The sequence below is a fragment of the Pleuronectes platessa genome, chromosome 13 (assembly GCF_947347685.1).
Source record: "Pleuronectes platessa chromosome 13, fPlePla1.1, whole genome shotgun sequence".
Taxonomy (NCBI): Eukaryota; Metazoa; Chordata; class Actinopteri; order Pleuronectiformes; family Pleuronectidae; genus Pleuronectes; species Pleuronectes platessa.
In genome coordinates, this window is record NC_070638.1 from 5,063,620 (window position 1) to 5,085,482 (window position 21,863).

The 21,863-nt window shown below is 44.0% G+C and overlaps 3 protein-coding genes across 3 annotated transcripts in view; 2 read left to right on the top strand and 1 right to left on the bottom strand.

The window, feature by feature from the left end:
* The window catches only part of LOC128454507 (receptor-type tyrosine-protein phosphatase mu), a 127,007-nt gene extending 125,892 nt beyond the window's left edge, over positions 1-1,115 (bottom strand). Inside the window, exon 1 of the mRNA XM_053437921.1 lies at positions 867-1,115. Within this exon, the coding sequence (XP_053293896.1) occupies positions 867-1,115 (249 nt within the window). The remainder of the gene's footprint in view (positions 1-866) is intronic.
* On the top strand, positions 991-10,749 carry LOC128455057 (activin receptor type-2B). The gene is made up of 11 exons (XM_053438685.1): positions 991-1,165; positions 3,310-3,517; positions 5,691-5,806; positions 6,323-6,474; positions 6,615-6,758; positions 7,515-7,658; positions 8,555-8,703; positions 8,890-9,004; positions 9,512-9,650; positions 9,914-10,044; positions 10,555-10,749. The coding sequence occupies exons 1-11, from the start codon at positions 1,114-1,116 to the stop codon at positions 10,747-10,749; spliced, it is 1,545 nt and encodes a 514-aa protein (XP_053294660.1). The 5' UTR covers positions 991-1,113.
* Positions 10,750-16,897: 6,148 nt separating this feature from the next.
* LOC128454772 (rho GTPase-activating protein 29) overlaps positions 16,898-21,863 on the top strand; it is a 28,339-nt gene continuing 23,373 nt past the window's right edge. Inside the window, exon 1 of the mRNA XM_053438298.1 lies at positions 16,898-17,215. Within this exon, the coding sequence (XP_053294273.1) occupies positions 16,927-17,215 (289 nt within the window). The 5' untranslated portion in view covers positions 16,898-16,926. The remainder of the gene's footprint in view (positions 17,216-21,863) is intronic.

The following is a 21,863-nucleotide window of genomic DNA, read 5'->3' on the forward strand; positions in this document are numbered from 1 at the left end:
AGGGGAATTGAAGTTATTTATCACATTGACACAGTTAGGGGAAAAAGCCTTTAATGCTTGTTATAGTGTTTAAATATAAAGTACAAGCTTATGTTTATTTTCTTTAATGTGTGGGAGTTGGTTCATTGTATGGATTCATGTGAACATATGTAATATCCAGGCTGTGTGAGTTCACTGTGTTTGTTTCTGGTGTTGCAGCTGTTTCACAACCAAAACATTGCAACACACCATTTCAAAGATATATTCTTTTTAAAGGAACTAGTCCAACGTGTTGCACTGATCCTCAACGCAAATGTGCGTAAAAGAGACAGTTTAAGGATTAAGGATAGAAAGCAGAGAAAGTCACACAAAAATAAAAACTCCGTGGATCACAAAGTAGCCCAGTGTGTTGTGTGTGTTTCTTCTATGCCGGGACGGGGACAAAACACGGTTTAGGAGGACGCACGACTTCCATCCACACCTCCCCTCCGTGCCTGCTAAGTGTCCCCCGCGCGTAAAATAATGCGATAACGATGGAAATCGAGTCTGAAATGAAGCGGGGATCGGGTGTGAGGAGTCTGCGGTGGTCGCGTTGAGGTCACTCCGCTCGCTGCCTGAATTCCCCTCTTTGTGTTTACACATCCGGGTTTCCCTGTTTGCAGCCCATTCCCCATTTAGAAGCCATTTTGGACACAGATCAGTAACATGCATGTAAACCCCGGACCGACCTCCCGACGCAGCGGCGCGACTACCCGAGTGAGCGAAAACCTCCCCACCCCGAGAAAAGAGCGCCGAGCAGCCGCCTCGGATGGTCCCACGGCTCGGTGTTCGGAGCTCGGAAGCGAAACGCTGCGGCTGTGATCCAGGACTCACCGCCTGGAAGTCACCCCCGGCGCTCCCCGTCGTTTTTCTGCCGACATTGTTGCGCCGTCGCGGGCTGCTGACACGCGCTGTGCCGCTGGTGCCCGGACCGCTGCTGGAGGGACCGGGGCGGGAGGAGGAGGAGGAGAAGAAGAAGAAGGCCCCGTGGTCGCGTTGGGTTCGATCCCGGACCGATGTTGCGGGCCGGCGGAGTTTGAATGTTGGCCACGGACACGCGGGGGAACGCGCTGTTTGCTGTACTCGAGACGGAACATGTCTTTTTCATGGCTGACTTGTTCACTTCTTCTGGGAACTTTGTGCGCAGGTAAGCGGCTATTGTCGGGTCGAGCGGCTCTCGATCCTTTTTCTCCTCTTTATTTCTGCGTTTTAACATTTTTGCACGTGTGCGTAATTGTTGGAGTTTACGTCAGTTTGAACTTTGTTGGCACCGTTCAGCTCCGGCTTTATCCAATCCCCCCCCATCCACCCCCCTTAATCGCCTTTTCTCCATTTGTCCCTTAAACGCATCTCCCCCCCCCCCACACACACACCACCACCCAACCCCCTACTCCAGCTTTTATTACACCAGTAGCTGCTTCTTCAATTTAAAAAACAACAATAGCCATTTTAAGTGCTTTTACACGCTTTGTGCGACCCCCCCCCCCTCAAAATTAAAAACACACACATTTACAAATCCAAATTTTAAAACTGTTGCGTCCCCCCCCCCCCCCCTTTATTATGAACAGAGGCAGGAATAGAAAACAAGCAGCTGCATCAACATCCTGAAACCTTAGAGGCTCCATCTCTTGTGTTGTGTGTGTCTGCTGCTGCACCCTGAGCCGCAGCCACACTTCCCCCTTCTCCTGTTGTGTGTTTTTTTCTTCCTTCCTCCTCCTTCCATTTCCACAAATCAATGGCGTTTGATTCGACATCAGCTGTTCTTGTCCCCAGTCAGGTCCTCACCCTGGTTTGAGGTTACTGTTACACACACACACAGAGACAGACACACACACAGAGAGAGAGAGAGATAGCTCCTGTTCCAAAAGGCTTGGACTTGCTCACCACGTGAAATTGAGCATGAGGGTTGTTTTTCTTTTGTTTGGTTTCTTCCCCCCCCCTCAACTCACACTGGCTGATCTTCATGTGCAGATTTCACCTTGGATCAACCAACAACAAACACACAACACCATTTCCTCCCCACCACCTTTTCATGCAACGTGTGTGCTTTCCTACAGTTGTGATAAAAAATTAATTGTGCACAGCTGTCTCCTGTGTGCCAAATTGCGCACGGGGGCTAATGCCTTTATGGTTTATAGATTACTGGTGTAGTGTAGTAAGCTGCTCTCTGCACAATTCGCGTTGTTGTGGTGTAAGCCTCGGTTAAGTGACACGGTGAGGGGGGGGGTGGGGGGGGTTGTGGAAGGATCTAGTAGTAAAAGTCCTCCTGGATCATGTGACCACAGATATCACAAATGCCATCCCGGCTCAATGGAGCACAGAGCATCACTGTTGTTGTGTCTATTTTTATTATCTTCCTCCCTTTTTATTTATTTTTTAATATTGAGCGATGATGATTGCGTTGCATTCACCCCTGTGTCCCCCCCCACCCCCCACCCCCCACCCAACCCTTGTGAGCCATAATGAAATCCATTGTATGGCTGCTGGACAACTGAATGCACGTATGTTTAAGTGGATGGGTGCCTGTGAGTGAGTGAGTGTGTGTGTGTGCGTAATGGGTTGGTGGGGGTAACACTGGGGGGATGGGCAGCCTCCTATAGGCATGGATTTAAAGAGACAGGCACTATTTTTTCCCCCTGAACAAAGCTCCATAGGAGATATTGTGAATGACACGTACGGCTGTGTGTTATCAGCCCCACACGTCTCCTGTTCGATGCTCGAGTGATGCCACCCTCAATCCACAAAGATGACTATTAAAACAAAACCCTTTCTCCCCCCCCCCCCTCTATAAGGAATTCAACATTAGGAGACTGGCAGCCATTGTTAGGTTTCGGCTTGGTTTCCCCTTAAAGAAGCAGCTCTTATCTGTCCTTACCAGATGTGTCACACTCCAGGAGGAGGCAGGAGGGGTTTTTATCTATAGAAGTAACATGTCAGTGTGTGTGTGTGTGTGTGTGTGTGTGTGTACACCACAACCGAGCAGATCATTGTTCTTCCATCTCTAATTAAATTGTCATCCCCCCCCCGCCCCTTTTTTTTGACTTGTCACTCTCGGACAAGAGTTTTTTTTATTGAATGGTTTTAAGCAGAGAAAGTGTTCAGAGAGATTTCCCGCTTCACCACAGCCACCTCCCAAAACTTGGCCACGTGCCTTCGGAGATGAGGGCGGCTCCGCTCAAGTGATGCTTCTCGGTGGCACCGAGCGGATCCTGCGCCATATGTCCCGCTTCCTACCGCCGACGTTCAATTCATTACGGTGTGAGCTGACTGAGGCCTTCTGTCCGATCGCAGGTTACAGTCTGGGCGAAGCCGAGACCCGGGAGTGTGTGTACTACAATGACAGCTGGCGCACGGAGAGGACCAACCAGAGCGGCTTCGAGCGCTGCGAGGGCGACAAGGACAAGCGGCTGCACTGTTACGCCTCCTGGCTCAACTCCTCAGGGACCATCAAGTTGGTGAAGAAAGGCTGCTGGCTGGACGACTTCAACTGCTATGACAGGTGGGTTCCACGGGGCGAGGGTACCGCCAACCTATGCATTTAGATCCTAGGTGTGTGTGGTTCGTGTCCAGAGTGAGCGGCAGCGGGGACAACGGCCTCGCTCACCTCAGGGTTCAGTCCATCGTTGTTGCAGTGACCCGGGGGCGGAGATAACAGATCTGATGCTGACACGAGTCCTTCATTAACAAATCACTTGAGCATCTCCTGGTTGCAGCGTCTCAAAAGTGACAATCAGCTGTTTTTCTCTAGTGCACATCTTATCTATCCTTGGGTTTGTTTGCCCAGTGGTGAAAGAAAAGCAGCATTTTAAAGATCTCCTCTCACACTGTAGGGAAGATTGGTGAAAGGCAAGTTTCACTTTAGACATATAATAGTGTAGACAATCTATCAACACATTAAAAACGATTAATTTAACACTCTGGTTTTACAGAAAAACATGACACAAAACAAAGAGACACAGGATGTAGACCTTGGCAGATTAACTTGGACCGTTTAGAGATTGATTTGCTATAGAGCTTTTCTCTCAGTACACATGCTACATGGTTTTACTGCCACACTGCACATGGACCTTAGGCTACATCAATACTACATGAAGATAATGACACAGGGCTGCTACAAATACTTGTTTTCATCATCAATTAATCTATGAAATGTCCAAAGGTTGCTCCTTTTCAAGATTAATGCTTCAAACCTCTCAAACGTTCATTTTACCTTGATTTCAAACAGTGAGAGGCAGTAACTATTCACATTTAACAAGCTAATGAGCAAATCTTTTGCTATTGTTGAAAGTGAAATAACTCAAACCTTTGAATGAATCATCATAATTGCTATTCATTAATATTCTGGCACACAATTCCTCCAATTTGTTTCATTTCATACAATAAATCAAGCAAACTAGAATGCAGCCATCCGCAAACACACAGAGAGAGAACAAATTATTCTGAGAGAGAGTTATTTAATATGTTACATGATACAAGCGGTGAGGCCGGCCACACAGGTGGAGGTTTAGACTGCAGTCATTTTCAAAATTAAGTTTCCAGTGCTTCTATGAATGCATTTACAGAAGCAGACTCCATTAGATCGGGGGGGGGGGGGGGGGGGGAGTGATTTCCACAAGTGGGGATTTATTTTTGGAAAATGCTGTGCAACCCAGCACAGCTCCGATTTATTCTTTCTGGAAATAACCAGGCAGCTCTGTGATGGCAGATAGAAGCGGTGGCACCAGGGCCGTGCAGGAGGAGAATCTTACACCATCACAAGTCAGACATCAAACCATCTTATCTTTCATCTTCCAGCCACGGCGTTGTGAAGTAGCTCGGCTGCGGTAATCCGCCCCGGATGACCCAGCCCAGGGACCTGCAGCTCCTGAGTGTTTCAGGCTCAAGACCAGAGGCGTTGAATAGCAGTTTAACGACAGCAGTTTTCATTGAGACCTTCGTTATTTGACGATGATCCACGTTAAATCAAAAAGATAGATATTTAAAAAGCTCTGCCAGGATTGGATACACACACACACACGCACACGCACACGCACACCCACACACAAATCGTAGGTTCAGATGCTGCCGCAAATATGTTGACGGTTTCCAGGGAAATTGCGCGGGGCCTGAAGTGCTGTTCGGCTGTAATTACCACCACAGGGGGAATATAATGGGACCCGCAAAAGTAAATTTGCTGCCGGTCAATTTAATCTGAGTGAAAAGCTCCGTAAAACAGTGGCAGACAATGAAAGGCGATTAAAAAAGAAGGTGGGCGAGTCGAGAGACGATGTCAGAAAGATTAATTGCGGCATTAAAGAGCAGAGATGTGCAGTTATTCTCGTATGGCATTAGAAGTCCTGCGATTGCTCTCAATATGGAACACTTGCTGACTTAGGAGGAATAAGATCGTATATTCTCATTAAGAAGAAGATATTAATACCTCTGCAAAGTGGTCGTTGTCACCAGGAAGCAAAATAAAGGAGTGAAAAGGTCAAAGATTGGATAGATGGGATAAACCTTCATGTGCGGTGAAGTCACAGAGGTGCTTTCTAGACCTGGAAATGCAACACTGGTGTGTGATGTGTATTTTGATCCTGCTGTAAATTATTAAAACATCTAAACGCGTGTGCTTTGTTTTGACATTTTATTTAACCGGGTGATTTTGTTTGTGTGTGTGTCATCTGTTGTTTTAGGCAAGAGTGTGTTTCCTTGGACGAAAACCCTCAGGTGTTCTTCTGCTGCTGCGAGGGCAACTACTGCAACGAGCGGTTCACCCACCTTCCTGACATGATTGGCAGTGGCAACCGAGGTGAGCGGCGAACGCATCCTACTTATAGAACAAGCAGAAAATAGGTTCTTTCCTTTCCCCCTCTGATCAGTGGGAGCTTATCCCGGCAGCTACAGTATTAGGAGAAGGAAAAATGCCACGATTGTGATATTATGATCCCTTTTAAGCACGCTTAGATTTTTTTCTCTCCCTTTTTTAAAATGTTGCTAAATGATCCCTTCTGAGCTTCTGTGTGTGCAAAAATCACATCCCTTGCAATTTGCCTCGCTGGTATTGTGTCGTTTTGCCGAAGCATTCAGTTTGAAGCGCTCATCTGTGGAGAAGGCGACTGAGTGAAGCCTCTCACCACCCGCCTGTTTGCAGCGTTTTCCACAGACTAATCACTTTCCAGGCGAGGATCAAGGTTGAGCCGTCTGGATAGAATGTCGCTCTGCTCTTTTGAATTCTGATCTCAGTCTGGGAGGGATGTTTTGCCATGCAGCCGGTGACCTAAACGCCATAAAGCTGACACCTTGTAATTATGATGCTCCTTGACAGTGAAAATCCGGCCTCCACCTCGGGTGCCGTCCCTGCTCAACGTGCTGGTGTACTCCCTGCTGCCTCTGTGCGTGCTGTCCCTGGCCCTCGTCCTGGCCTTGTGGATGTACCGCCACCGCAAACCTCCCTACGGCCACGTGGACCTTAGCGAGGTGAGACTCTCAACCCCCGACTCTCATCTTAAGTGTGGCTGCTTCTGCCTCTGCCACTTACCCGGGTCGTGTAGTGATTTGTGTCACATTTGAGATGTGGCAGGAGAATGAGACGTGTTTTTTCCTCCTCTGTGATCTAGGATCCAGGACTCTCTCCTCCATCACCAAGTGTGGGTCTCAAACCTCTGCAGCTGCTGGAAATCAAAGCCAGGGGGCGCTTTGGTTGTGTGTGGAAGGCCCAACTGATGAGCGAGTATGTTGCTGTAAAGGTCTTCCCTATTCAGGTGAGAAACCAATATCACTCTAAGGCTTTACTCTATATGGTTTACTTGTCAAATGCCGTTTTGTGGCCCCAGTTTGTGCCTCTGTGATATTATAATAATACTGGCAGAAAAAACAACAACAACAAAGATGATAAATTTACACTTATTGTTGTTATGAAGACGTTTGAAGAATCTAAAAAGGTTTGTGTTGGACTACTATAGACTTGAAAATAATATTAGTGTACATTCATAACCACAGCTCCTGCTGGCTGGCTGCTGTATAGGTCGTAAACCCCACCTCCTCCGTGTTAATGAATGGGGCTTGGACCAAACAAAAAAAGTCCAGAGTTCATATTAAAACACATTTTTCAGTTATCAAAAAATGGGGTTGATTTGTGGATAGTGGGAGGAAGTGGACATGCTTCATCCCTCTTCACAGACAGTCCCTGGTTAAAACTGATGTTTATTTTGATTTACATTTAAGGAATAAGTAGGAGCCACTTGGGGAATGGCTGAACATCTCACACAGTTACAGAGCTGACACACAGCTTGGAAATGTCTTTTTATAACTCTCAGGTTTTCTCATGGATTACTGGGCTCATATTTTCTGTGAAATAGGCTGATTAGCTCTGTTGCTTGAATGTAATCTCAATATAAGAGGCACAAATGGAGGCTACTTCTACTTAAGGGATGGACCGGGTTATTTTCAAAAGAGCTTATATAAATCCTGAAGTCCTAAACCTAACTCTCTGGTTTGTGTGTTTATGTTTTGTACAGGACAAGCAGTCGTGGCACAACGAGCGGGACATTTTCTTGACTCCGGGGATGCGACACGAAAACCTCCTGCGTTTCATCGCCTCCGAAAAACATGGAAGCAACCTGGAGACGGAGCTGTGGCTTATCACAGAGTTCCATGAGAGGGTGAGAACACGTCTACTCCTACACATCCATATATATTTTTGGATATATATAGCGAGAGAGAGAGCAGATTCATGGTGAGGTACAGGGGCTGCGATGTTGACCTGGACTTCTCTCATATATTGGCTGAGGTCTTTTATTTACCTGAACAAAAGACGCCTCGCAGCTTTTCATTAAAGATGGGATTTTATTACTTTGCAGTGCCCTGTGTGCCTTTAAGAGATGTGTTGCTCGGCTCGAGTTTAAAAATAATACACACATCTATGTCAAATACGTCTAGGACTCTGCTCACAGCTCTGGTCTCAAACACTAAATGCAATAACCACAAATGCAGCATTACAGTTGTTGGATGACTTTTAAGACCTTTTCTCTCCTCAGACATTTTGACATGTGATTGGAAAAATAAGGAAACGACAAACAGCTCAGTTCCATTAAAGCTGCTTCAGGTTCCTGGTGTTTATTTTTGGGGACACTTGAACAGAACAGAGACGTTTGCATGTTATCAGGAACTCATGCTTTTCCTTCGATGTCAAAGTGTCTGCTGTGAAAAAAGACCCATTCGGCCACAGTTAATTGCTTTAGTTGCGTGTCTGCCTTTGTCGTGTCTGTTAAGTTAAACGCTTCCATTTTCATCAACACTTGTGATGCTATTTTAAGCTCATGATACATGAATCTTCCCTTCTCTGGTAATTCTCCCAGACTACACTATCCAGCTGGCCTCGAGCCACGAAGTGAAAAATCACCTCTTCCTGCTCCCTTTGTGCGTTGGATGTGTGTTCTCAGGGTCACGCTCGACTAACCCCTCGCACTAAGATTCTCTGCAGATGGATTAAAGATTAGATTCTCGGGCCGGTTGTTAATCCCTGTCCCTGGATCTGCTTGTGTGTGTGTGTGCGCAGGGCTCACTGACGGACCACCTGAAGGGTAACATGGTGTCCTGGGGTGATCTGTGTCACATAGCAGAGAGCATGTCCCGCGGCTTGGCCTACCTCCATGAGGACATTCCCAGCTACAAGGGCGAGGGGCCAAAACCCACTATCGCTCACAGGTAAGAGAAACATGAACCGTTTCTGTCTTTTTCCTGAATCCTGAACTCGATACGCTCCAATACAGTGACTACTTCTCTCTTTGTTCCTGCTTTCCCAATTTCCCCCTGGAATCCAGGAGCTAATGTGTTTGACGTTGTGTCTCTGGAGTTACGTCATTTTAATTCCCTCTGAAACTCTTTTCCCAGGGACTTCAAGAGCAAGAATGTGATGCTTGCCGATGATTTAACTGCGATCATCGGAGATTTCGGGCTCGCTGTGCGATTTGAACCAGGGAAACCTCCAGGGGACACTCATGGCCAGGTAGGAAATGACCCCTCTGTGTTTTTAATGTCTGCATAAACACTGATGCATGTATAAGTAACCCTCTAACAAGTCTTTGCAATCAGTTTCTAAATTTGCACTTTATTTGTGTGACTCAAGGGATGCAGCTTTCTTAATGGTTGTTTTATTCTCGAATATTTTCTTTCTGGTGTGTTTGAAATCGCTTTTAAAGGTTGATTCAGAAATAAAGACAGTGTCGGTGTTTATACAGTAAGTAGGAGTCATGAATAAAGCACCAGGGTTGTTTCCTTTTGCAGAGAAAAACGCTGAGAGATGGATTTAATGATTCATCATGAAAAGAATTCTAAGTTGTTTATTCAGGCGAGCGGGTAACAGGAGAAGTTTGTTAGACTGTTGCCTCAGATCGAGCCCATTCAGCCTGCAGCCCATCTGCCTGTTTGTTTGATACTATTTACAAACCAATGCCCTTGATACAACACATGACCGCACAAACTCACAAAGACTTGAATCCCTGTTTCCTGCCAGGTGGGCACGAGGCGGTACATGGCCCCAGAGGTGCTGGAGGGAGCCATCAACTTCCAGAGAGACTCCTTCTTGAGGATAGACATGTACGCCATGGGCCTGGTGCTGTGGGAGCTGGTGGCCCGCTGCACGGTATCTGATGGTGAGTCAACGAGTGCAGGAATGCTGCTTCCCCCCCCCCCACAGGTGATAGGTCACTGTGCCCTCAGGCCTGACCTAATAAACAAAGGATTAGTTTTTGTTTTGTCATGGAGCGCCGTCTGACATAGGTTAGAGGTGTAACGTGGGTCAAGTTACTGTTAAAATACAGAACTAGTTGTTATTTCTGCTCTGTCCTTTAAAAACATCTGTGCACTACCTCTGTGTAACGTTTCCCCGTCCTGTGGCCTTGCTGCGTCTCTTCAGGTACAATTGGCGAGTACATGCTGCCGTTCGAGGAGGAAATTGGGCAGCATCCCACCCTGGACGATCTGCAGGATGTGGTCGTGCACAAGAAGATGCGTCCAGCCATCAAGGAGTGCTGGCTCAAACATCCTGTGAGTAACAGTGGAGGAGTAGCTCCTGGAGTTTTAAACAGCAATCCCAGGGTGCATTGCATCCTTTGTTCCAGTGACTACGGCTCAAACGTGTTCATAGTTCCCTCGAATCAGACTTTGTTGCTTTCGGAAACTTTGTCAGTTGAGTCTCCAGCTTTAGATAATGGAAAGTGAGGGATTTCTGGCTGATGACATTGGTCACTTTCTCTTTTGCTCTTGTTGTTTTTCTGCATCATCTCTTCTTCGGTTTCTTTGGTAGCTCTGTCCTGATGTCATCTTTGAGATTAGTGAATTAGCGAGCTGCTCTGGTTGTTGACTTGTGACTAATGCTATAAAGCAAGTCGTACCAGCACTGCACACCATAGTTATAGTGCATTTCCAGGCAGCGCTGCGACAATGGGCCCTTTATATTTTGTACTATGTTTTTTTTTTAATGTGTACATCTACATAGTGTTGCCTTTATAAGCTCTACAGATGTTAACTTTTCCCATGTCTGGGCTGTGCCTGCAGGGTTTGAGCCAGATGTGCGAGACCATCGAGGAATGCTGGGACCACGACGCAGAGGCGCGACTATCGGCCGGCTGCGTCGAGGAGCGCATCGGCCAAATCTCCAGGATGATCAGCAGCTCTACCTCAGACAGCCCCGCCTGCATCGTGACGTCTCTCACCAACGAGGACCTACCTCCCAAAGAGTCCAGCACCTGAGCTGGGGGGGGGGGGGGGGGGGGGGGGGGGGAACCATCCTTCACCTGAGCTCCTGACTTTTAAATTTTTTCGAACCCAAACTCAGCGGATCTCCGTGAATATTTAAAAACATGAAAAAAAGAAAAACGACAACTAGCCACTTGAATGCAGCTGCTATTTTACCCCGATACTGGTATTTTTTTTCTTGGTTTTTTAATGTTTTTCCCGTGTTTCAAAGTCAGATCCTACTAACACATCCATCTGCTGTAGTTTTGAAGTAGTAATAAGCTATGCGATGGGCTGATAACACCCATGTGTCAAATCTTTTAATGTTTTCGTTACCTCATGTACTTCTTCTGTGTTAGTCGTTTTATTTTTTATTTTATTACCTCATCAGTTCTCGTTCTTTTCCTGTCTTGGTCATGACCGTCTGTGGCCAAATGAAATGAATCTTTGCTCCAGACCTTGGACGACGTGCTGCACACCTCGGAGGAACCGTTTTCAGACTGTTAGACGAGATCTATTCATCTTCCTCAGGGGTCAAAGCTTCTCGATTTTTAAGCTCGAGGGTGCTCCCTTATTTTAAACCGGCGAACGCCTCAAAAAGAAAAAAGAAGAAGATCAAAAAGAAACGGAGCACAGCTGTTTCATCGCATGGGAAGGAGCTGAAAAGGAAGTTGGACAGTTGTATCGGACGTTTTTTTGAAGATTTGGGACAACCGCCTTGTCCCCGGGGATCTACCTCTCAGGTATCCAGTAGGTTTCTTTGGAACATTTTCTCTAATTTTGAGAGCCAAGCTATCCAGCTCGCTATCATGGACATATTCCTGGATTATTTTTATTCTGTTTCTTTCTCTCTTTTTTTTTTTTTTTTTTATCGTAGAAATTCAGAGTTACTCCTTTGCCAGTGCCAGGGGCATTGATGGATGCTGTCTGGAGTTGCAATGTTACACATTTTTGATTTTAAAGCGTGTGAGTGTGTGTGAGCTGCGTGTGTGTGTGTGTGTGTGTGTAAGTGAGCGAGCGAGTGAGTGCAAGAGAAGGTGAAGACAAAAATGAAATGAGATTGTTTTGAGAGTGTTTTAACGTAAGAATCAGTTGGGTTTTATCCTTGCGAGGGCCATACTTGAGTAAGCAACATGTCTGTTTATTAATTTTCATGGGTGTTTGTTCAATAGACTCAGTTCGGACACCAGTCCCCCAGATACCTCAGTCACTGTACGTCATGCAAGGAGAGCTCAGATGGTTGCCTTTGTCTCAAATGCAATGCCATAGTTGTACCATAACATGAATACCATACATTGAATGTCCGTTATGCTGCTGTGACTATTCCAGGATACTCAAGGATATGTAGATGTACATGTATTCTTTGTTAATATAACGCTAACATGTGATAACTATCCATGATATTATGTGAGGCTAATATTCTGTTTTTTTTTTGTGTTTGTTTTTTTCCGACTGGGTAAGCCCTCAGCTGCTTACTCCTCCAGACTGACCTCAGATATTCTGACAAGTACCTCAGGCTTTTTCTACGTGTATATCGAGTTGTGTTATGTATTTTATTGTGTTTTAGTAGTTGAGATATTTTATTGCCGGCTTGGCCTCTTTGTCTGTGGAGATTTGTTTTTAAAAATAGAGCCTGATCAGTTGGCACAGTGTTAATGCTGTACAAACCCTAAAAGAGGAGAAAGGCCGATTCTTGTAAATAGAAATGCACACACACATGGATGCGAAACACTGATCTGTTTTTATTAGGAAAAGAAAATACAAAATCAGGGCATTGCAGTTCTCAGAAGTGGTAGAAAGGGATTTCTCATTTCCACCCCTACACATTTTAAAAGTCATTTGGACAACTAAATTAGCCCTGTGATGTTTTTATCCTTTCTATCAGGAATTGCGGTTGTGTTACAGATTTTTATTATGAATAACGGTATCGGTTCCTCTGAATCAGAAGCTGTGTGGGTAGCACTTGCATCACAAAGTTTAGTTAATATCCTTAAAAGAAGAAGAAGAAGAAAAAAAAAAAGGCAACAAGGAAATCGTCGTGTTCGGGGCGGGCGGCTTCCGCGATTGGCCGCCTGTTTTTAATATGCCAGTATGAACAGTATTACCTCAATATTAACCTGCTGATGTGATGTTCAGACCTGTTCAGTGTTCAGCCATGTTGGACACCACACAGGCTCATCTGTTGTGCTTTGATTAGTGCTGTGCAAACATGGTGATTTATTTTAGATTTTTTCTTTTCTTTTTGACAGTGGTCTGTAACGCTTGCTCTTGTGCAGTTTTGGTAACGAACATGCGGAACAAAAAGAAAAAAACATACATCAAATAAGACGGAACAATGTTTTTTAGTGTTTGGAAATTATCAAAGTGTCTCTAACGGCTTGGTGGATTGGTTTTTTTTTGATGACGCAGCCCCGCTAGGAGTGATGTGAACTGTGGCGTATGCGTGGTCCAAGGGTCCAGCAATATTTATTATACAGCAATAGTCATTTGAACATCACAGTTCAAAGTCATCCAACTCACCTGTGACTTAGCGGTTTCCTCCTGGCGACCGGTGGAGTACATCTCATCACACCTGGATCACGTTCCGAGCAGGACACGTGTCAAAAGTCGGCGGGGGGGCGGGGGGGTTGAGTTTGTTTTGGCGTGTGTGAGCTGAACGTGACCCGGGTGCTTCTTACGTATTGTGCCAGAAAAACAGCAAGTGATGTGGGGGGGGGGGGAAGTCTGCTGTGATCGGTGGTAACTTCCAAATGCTGTCTTACACCCGGCTCCTCTAAAACAGAAATACCAGTTACCTCATGCAGTACCTCATTAGTAACACTAACACAGTCTCATCTTCGAAAGGAAAAAAAAACAAGAAAAATCAGTTATCGTGTATATATTAACTTGACAAATGTAAAGGGTTTCTTCCTTTTCATGTGTGAATCCTGTGAAAGCAAAGCCTTTTTTTTTTTTTTGATTTTTACAGTCAACATATTGTTCATTTCTTCTGGTGTGAATGGATGTTGGACTGAACTGTGTGACCTTCCCTGTTTATGTCTTCCCTGTTTATGTGAACTGTGCGTGTTTGAGAGCGTGTGTGTGCGCGTGTGTTGGTCGGTTTCACTAAAACAGTACGAATGGAAACTATCTGTGAGTTGAAATGCTTAGAAATATAAACTAGATGAGAATACATCCATCTTTTTGTATATTTAAATAAAGATACACTGATTAACCATACGAATGACATTGGACTTATTGATTTTTCCAGTTCAGGTATGTCTCATCATGGAGACACACATACATGACACATCGCCTTCACATGAAAACGGGTCAGAACATACAACCAAGATGAAGCTGTGGAAAATACAAGCTGCTTTGAAGAAGCATGACACAATTTGATTCGAACTTAAAGCTCATATGTTTATGGTCCGTGTAAAAATGTATGTACAATCAATATATGCAACACTTACTATCTGACTGTAACAGTAGAATCTCACTTTAACACTGAGCTCAATTGCTACATCTGTGCACTAGGGGGCAGCAGTGGTAGCAGCACTTGATTGATTTGGTTGATTATTTTTTAAATACCTTTAACCAGATGAATCGGAGTGAAGAGACGGATTATTCATTTTACTGACCAACAAATTAAGAATATAGTCGAGTAGAAGTTTAGAATCACACAGTATTTGATTTAGTCTTACTCCAAGGCCATGTGGTATTATGTGTATAAGTACCACTACTACTACTACAAGTATTACTCATGATAATACATCAGATAAGTACATTTGTATATGATCATTATGTAATCACACAGTAAAAGCTAAACTACAAGTGTATGAATAAAACAGCTAAAGACGATAATTATTTAAATCATACATCAGAGGCTTCTGTTGCATTTTTTAAAATTTATTTGAAAACATTAAAATATAAACAAGAAATCATTTCTGCAAAAAAATCTGGAATATTTGTCCTTTGAATGCTCTTCGTTGCTGTCAAAACTTTTAACAAATAATATTAATAATAGAAAAGGTTATTTGTATAGTACCTATTATACAAGAAATGCAGCTCAAAGTGCTTTATATACAATATAGATGAATAATAAAAACAGCCATTTTTATGAAAATAAAAACAGGTTAAAATTTGATTAATTTAAGAAAACAGATTGTAAGGTACATCAGAATCTGGTTTTATTGCCAAGCAGGTTTACACATAAAAGGATTTCAAGTATTAACCTTAAAAACATGTAGAATTTGGAAAAAATTATGAAATATGCATATAAAGAATAAAAGGAAAGGAAAGAAACAATAAATAAAGTTAAATTTTAAGATCTTGTTAAAGTAAAGACAAATGTTTTAACTTTTCTTTATACACTTGTACTGAACTTTCTTCTCTGATATTTAGTCACATTATGAGGAAACGACAACCGGATATATTAAAGTATATGAATGACATTTTGCACATTTGCCAAAGAAACGTTGTAACTTTGACATTGAGATTTACTCACCTGATTATAAATATAACTGAGGCCATATTTGATGTGACCCTTAAAATAAACGCCTCAGCACATTCACCGATAATCGGAAGAATAACTATTCAGTTAACAAAGTGTAATAAAAAAGAAGGTATGCATCTTAAAAACGAATATTTGTAATAAATATGTAGTTTATTATCTCATGAATCAAATTTAAAACTGCTGCAGCTCGAGTTAAGATTTTTTTCCGATGTTTATTTATGTGTGGGATTGGTATATAGTTGCAAAACGTTCGATCGTACGTGAAGGCACCACAGCTCTACCCAATCGGAGCGCGTGTGGCAGGTCATGTGACGCAGCGACTGCTAAACTACGAGTGAGCCGAGAGTTGCGGTGAATCTTCTTCTTCTTCTTCTTCCCGGGGAACGGAGCCTGCGAGCGGATCAACTTTCCGCCGCCCCGCCGCCGCGTCTGCGCTGGAAGCGAAATGTCGTCGTTCCACGGACGATCTTAGACAAAGTGTTCGGATGTCGCCGCCATTATGTCAGTAAACCGCCGAGCAGGTGAGTTTAAACAGCGGCTCTCTTTTCTCTCCTTCTGTTTATGACCCGGGTCCGATGCGTCTCTACCGCAGCATCACTTCTCTAAACTCTGCGCAAAAAAAGAAACGTTGAGCTCGCGAAAGTTTTTCGTTCTGGTGGAAAACTGCTCTGATTTTAACTTAGTTGTGTTTTTGTGTGGAAAAAGTATCTCTGTAGTTTTGATTGACTGACTTATCCCCGTTATTAAACATCAAACATGGCGTTAAACTACACTAGCTAGCAGCTAGGCTTTGCTCAACGTTACAACGCGTTTCACGTAAAAAAAAACAAATGCAAAAAAGTGCCATCATTACAGATCAGAGATCATTCAAAGACTTTGAGAAAAGTTTAAAGGTTCAGTGTTGGGAAGTAAGTGACATCTACTGGTGAGGTGTCATATTGCAGCTGAATACCTCTCACCCCGCCCCCCCCTTCCAAACCTTTAACTGTCATAAAAACTCAAAACTGTAAAACAAACATGGCGGCCTCCGTCAAGAGGATCTGCTCCAGGTGTAAATATAAAGTATTTAAATATAAAGACCCCATTCTAGGGTAAAGAAAACAACAATTTCTACAATTTAAATGATCGCACACTACGGCTAAGGTAATTGACTGAAAATGTATTGTAGCCGCAATTGATAACCTCTAACCCACCTAATCTCGGTCTTGTCTGTTAATTCGGTGACTATCTTCCCTGATACCAGCTGTCAGGCTTCCTGCTGCTGGCCCGTATACATTCTACAAGACACAGCACATCATTGATCGATCCCAGATTGTAAAATGATTCAAAGTGTTATTCACTGCTCATAAAGAAGTTTAAAACCACAACCTGCACTCCGTTAAACCTTCAAATCAGACCTTAAACACTTTAAGATGTATTAATGGGACATTTATTATGATAATTATCCATATTGACAGATATTAACATTTCTATGTTGATATCATTTGGACCATATCATCCAGCCCCAGGACACTGGTTCAAGAGTTCACCTGTCACACATGCAACAGGTCTTACATAGTTTTCTAGGACAGAAATACAATCACATGCATCCTCCTCACCCATCATTGTCTTTCTTCCAGCCGTCCAGGGATCAGTGCTGTCCTCCCCATAGAAGCGAGGGGAGGGGGGGGGGGGGGGGAGCTGCACTGGCTGCTGTGATGCTCCGGAAGAGCAGCAGCAGCAGTGGAGGCCTCGGGACGATGCAAGCCCAGGGTCGGCCACGACACCTCCCCAAGTCTCACACGGGGTCCCTGTCGTCCCGGTCCACCAAGACCTTGGACGCGGGCCGGAGCTCCAAGAGCCCCAACCCTCTGAGCAGCATGGGGCTGTCGTCTCGGCTGGTGGGGGCGCCGGGAGTGGACCCGGAGTACGTGATGCAGCTGGTGAACGATGTGCGAGGGTTCGCCGACGTGCTGCTCAGCCTCAAGGATGCGTTCCAGTGCAGAGGTGAGTTCAGGAGCAGCTGGAATGCGGGGGGGGGGGGGGGGGGGGTTGGTGAGAGGCTCATAGGGGTCCAGGACGTGAAACACAGGAAAACGACTCGCTGGCGGAAAGGAAATTAATCTACAGAAACTGGTAACACATTATGTTGATTACAGAAATCTGTGTGTATTCTAAGGAAGTGCTCACTTTCCCCTTGCCTACTTCTACCTCAGTTTGCAAACTAGAAGAAGTTTCAACAGACCTCAGATAGCGGGGAGACGCGTGTTGGATCAGTTGATCGTTGATGCAGCGTTATCCAAAACCACGATAAGAGCATGAAAGTTTGACTTTCTTCCAGTTGAGTAAGTGATTTTAAAATCGACCGTGTCAATCAGCTACGTTACCCTTTGGTCCGAAGAGGCTACTGTCAGTGGAGAACTTGTCTCTATCTCTTCTGCAATGCATTTTCTCCTTGTGTGTTTGTCGACCATGTCTTCAGAAAGGATCCATTGTTCTTTGAACTGAGGCGCTGACACTAAAACTTGATATTTACCAATGAGGCAGATTGCTGAAATTCTCCACTGGCAAATTCCATTGTACATCGAGAATGAATGTTGATGATTGAATGTTGTTCGTGTGACTTGTCGCCAACAGGAATGACAAATACAAATGTCCAACCCCCCTCAAGCATTTTTAAACAGTGTTACAGTGAACATGGTTGTGTACTTGATGTTAGTAAAGCACATCAGCACTGTCAGTGTTTGGCTCTGATGCTTTTTGTGACTCACTTGCTCTGGATAAAATGTCCAGGAAGGCTCTTTGGGTTGTTTTGTATGTTACAGATAACTAAAGCACCAGAGTTTGTGACAGACAGCCTGTGGAGCGTCAGTTTATATTGTGATAACTGCCTCACTGCGAACATGCAGGAGGGCTTGCGGTGCTGCTGGTGTGTTCAACAGCTACACTCAGCCACACACCGCTACACACAAGTGCACAAGTGGAGCCGACATCAGAGCTGACGCTGGTGTCTCTCTTTGTTTTTCTCATTTGGTTTTTGATGGCCCCGCGGTTGTTTGCAAGACATGAGGAAACACTTAACCCACAAAGTTGCACACCCGGCGTCCGACTGATGATATCTTACTGTGTGTTGTTGTTTGTGCGCAGCCACTGTTTCTTTCATTACCAGTCAATTTGTATTTTACTTGCTGTGCTTTGACTTTATAAAATATTAGAGATGTTTCAATACCAACATCAGAGAGGCCTCAGACACTGCTTACAAACCAATGTGATGAAGAAAGATAATAATCTACAAACTTTTTTTAAAACGTAGGTTTTCCCTTCTTAATGAAACATTTAGAAACCGGTGGTACAGTTTGCTTGGTTTAAAGTTCTCAGCTTCCCAATGCCCGAAGTCATTGCTTTGTCCAACTTAATATACTAAGTGAACTTATCGAACCATTAAGTATTGTTTATGTCATTTATAAAGGCAGGACATTGTTTCATGTGAGCAGATCTCTGATTATGCTTTCACATTCCTGTTGTACAAATATTTTCCTTGTGTGGATAACTAGATAAGGCCAGTGTTCATCTACTACGGCTCCTACTGTAACTGCTGAGAGACTCTGTACCTACAGTGTGAAGGTCTGGCAGTGGGAGTGAGTTGTTTAGCCATTCCTCTGGCTGGAGGAGTGAGGCCTCTGTGAGTGAGCCTCGCGCTCTGTTGTTCTGAGCCATCACAAAAACATTCGGGATATTTTGCCTCCCCGAGTACAACGTCTCCCATTCAGCAGGTGGGGATGAAATCATAGCATGTATATGCCCCCCGCCCCCCCCCCCCCCCGCTGTCACTCAGTTATTTGTCAGCTAGATTGATGGATTGTTTTTGATGTTTGTTTTTACTCTTAGACACTGACGCAAGTGATCCAGCTTTGTGAAGAGGCCGGTTCTATGTGGTTTACTGTCCAGTTAAACTTGAAAAATGAATCGGTAATAAAAATGACATTAACAATAATTTGGTCAGTAGTCCTCCCAGCTTTAAATACACACCGTGATCCAGTCAACACCAAACAAACAAACAGGGAATGTTAAAATTGGATTTAGAGAGCGACACTTTGGAGCTCTTGTGTGTCTGTGTGTGTGTGTGTGTGTGTGTGTGAACTACTTAAGCAGTTTCCATTTTCCCATCTACTTTTACACTCAGAGAATTGTTGGAGATTATTCTGGCTCCCGTTGGCTGCTGTTTGAACAATCCAGTCGGTTGTCTCTCAAACACAGCTGCTGATTCTCACCTGAAATAGTTTTTCTTTAGCAGACAGTTTTTGATATAGACAGGTTCATTTTCCAAAGCCACATCAAGTGATTTATTTATTTTTTACACGGATTTTGTCGATCTCTGTACGTCTGTCTCCTCCCTGCTCTTTGTGTGTGTGTCTGTGTGTGTGTGAGTTAACATCCAAAATGTGTGTGATGTGATTAATGACTTTTCTGTTTTTGTCTGGGAGGTCAGGGAGGTCACACGGTCTGGAAAAAGAACAGTCAGAGGTCTGCTTTCCACAGATTTAGCCGGCTATTTACATCTATAGTGTTTTATACGTGGTAGTATTGCATGATTGCACTTCCAATATTGAATTCTCATAATCGAAATTGTTAAATGTTAAACGTTATGTCTTACCTTGTTACTTTACCAGAAGACACATACCTACATGCACTAAGTCTCGGCCTTTAGTGTTTGATGTGTGATTTACAGCGTGTTTAGCTGGAAAAGACCCTTCAGGCCTCCATGAAGTTAAGTAAAGCTGCAGCAACAAGGCAGTGAGTGGGGAGGAGGTTATTACGCTACATGCCAACTCTGGTGTTGTTCTTTTCATATTTTGGAAAAGGTCTGACACTGGAGTACTGTGTGAAACCGACATTATGCTTTTTTATCGCTGATAGGCGTGCTCCCCGTTGAGATCTGGCAGCAGGCTTGTATTCCTTGTGCCGAGAAGCAGGTCGGTCTCAGTGAGTCACGTAGCTCCTCGTGCAGAGAAAACCCTGTGGAGGATTTAGCTCGGAAGATTCCTCTTTGTTCCTCTAGCGAGAACCCGCCAGTTTTTAGCTGGAGGCATCGCATACAAGCGTGTTTACTTGACGGACATCCTTTTAGCTGAGCAAATTAGAACCACCGCATTCACACCCTCAACTTTACACCAGCAGATCCACCGGGCTCAGATTGTGGTGTAGATTTTCACTTTACACTCTCATATCTGGCCTCTTAGTCGCACAATTGTTTCCCAGCAATTGTAAAGCTGTCGAGGAATTTAAGGCCACGCGAGTTTTGACGGAGTAGGTGACCCCTGTCCTCATCTCGCTGTTACCCTGAGATGATCTTTGACCACTTCCATGTGGTGTCACACTCATCGGGGCTCCAATAACCCCAATCTTACTAATACATTTATTTTACCTTATAACTTTGTTTATCTATAACATTTTGAAACAGCTGCTACTAAGTGCAAAAATAACAAGTTAAATAGGGCATAAGATTGAAGGGAATACAAAGATAAACACCTAATATTGTGTAAAAGCCATTCAATAAATAAGATTTAGAATCAGACAGGGAAGGTATGACAAGGATTTTTTAGTAATAATAGACGTGTAGTAATTTTACTGCTTTTCAGGGCCAACTCGCTAAAAATAGAAACGTGATAAATATGTCATCTTATTTCCTTTTTCTGAAGTTCTCATTTCAGCGTGTGTAGCTGAGGACAGCCCGGTTAATGGTTTTAATCAGGATGAAAAATAGTCCTCTGCACACACAGCCGAGCCGCTGTCCCCCTCCCATCCCCCAACTCTCCTGCATACTCGGCATTCCTTTAGAACAAATGTTCACTTGTGGCTATAGTGCCTTCAATAGACTAATGGTAGGTGTGAGGCAGATTTGACTGCAGAGATTCTCCTTAAATAAATTAAGTTTAGATTCTTGGTCATAACTGCAGCTGAACTGATCATCTGCTCAGAGCTTGTCTTGCATTTTCGAAAAATTAAAGCGAGGATAGTTGTCCCTGAGGCAATCGCAGCGTTTGTGTTGTAGTCATTTGAAGTATATAAGAACTGTTACTTAGAGGAATTTGTTCTTTGCTTATCAACTAAAGAGTCACTGTTGCACAAGCTCTGCACTTCACCATTTCACAGCTTAGTTTTGCTTTTATTGTGGCGACCACACAGGAATGAAAAAGCTGCAAATTTCACCTCAAAATATAATTTCTTTTCCCGCAATGTGTTAAAAATGTCATTGTTGCAAGTATCTCAGTGGTTTGACCTCATTTTCAAGCCCCAAAAAAAGTTGAGGAATGTGTTTTTGAGAAAATGTGTGGCGGTTATTAAGTTATGGATGGTGAGGAGTCTTACAGAGCTCATCAGGGTGAGGTTTAAACTTTAAATGGCTTCTGTCGCGACGACATCAGGGCGCCAATTTAAACTGTACATCCTTGAAGTTCTCTTTACTCAGGACAGTCTGGCTCGCGTACCAGTAGCCGCAGGTGTAAAAAGAAGAAGACAAGCTTTTACAGTTCCACTTCAGGGTAGAACAAACATCGCGGCACAGCTGAGCGTGAGCTGGAAAGCTTGTTTATTCAATGTATGGTGTGCATTGTGCAGTTTGTTTGAGCACAGATAAACTCTGGATCACGTTACC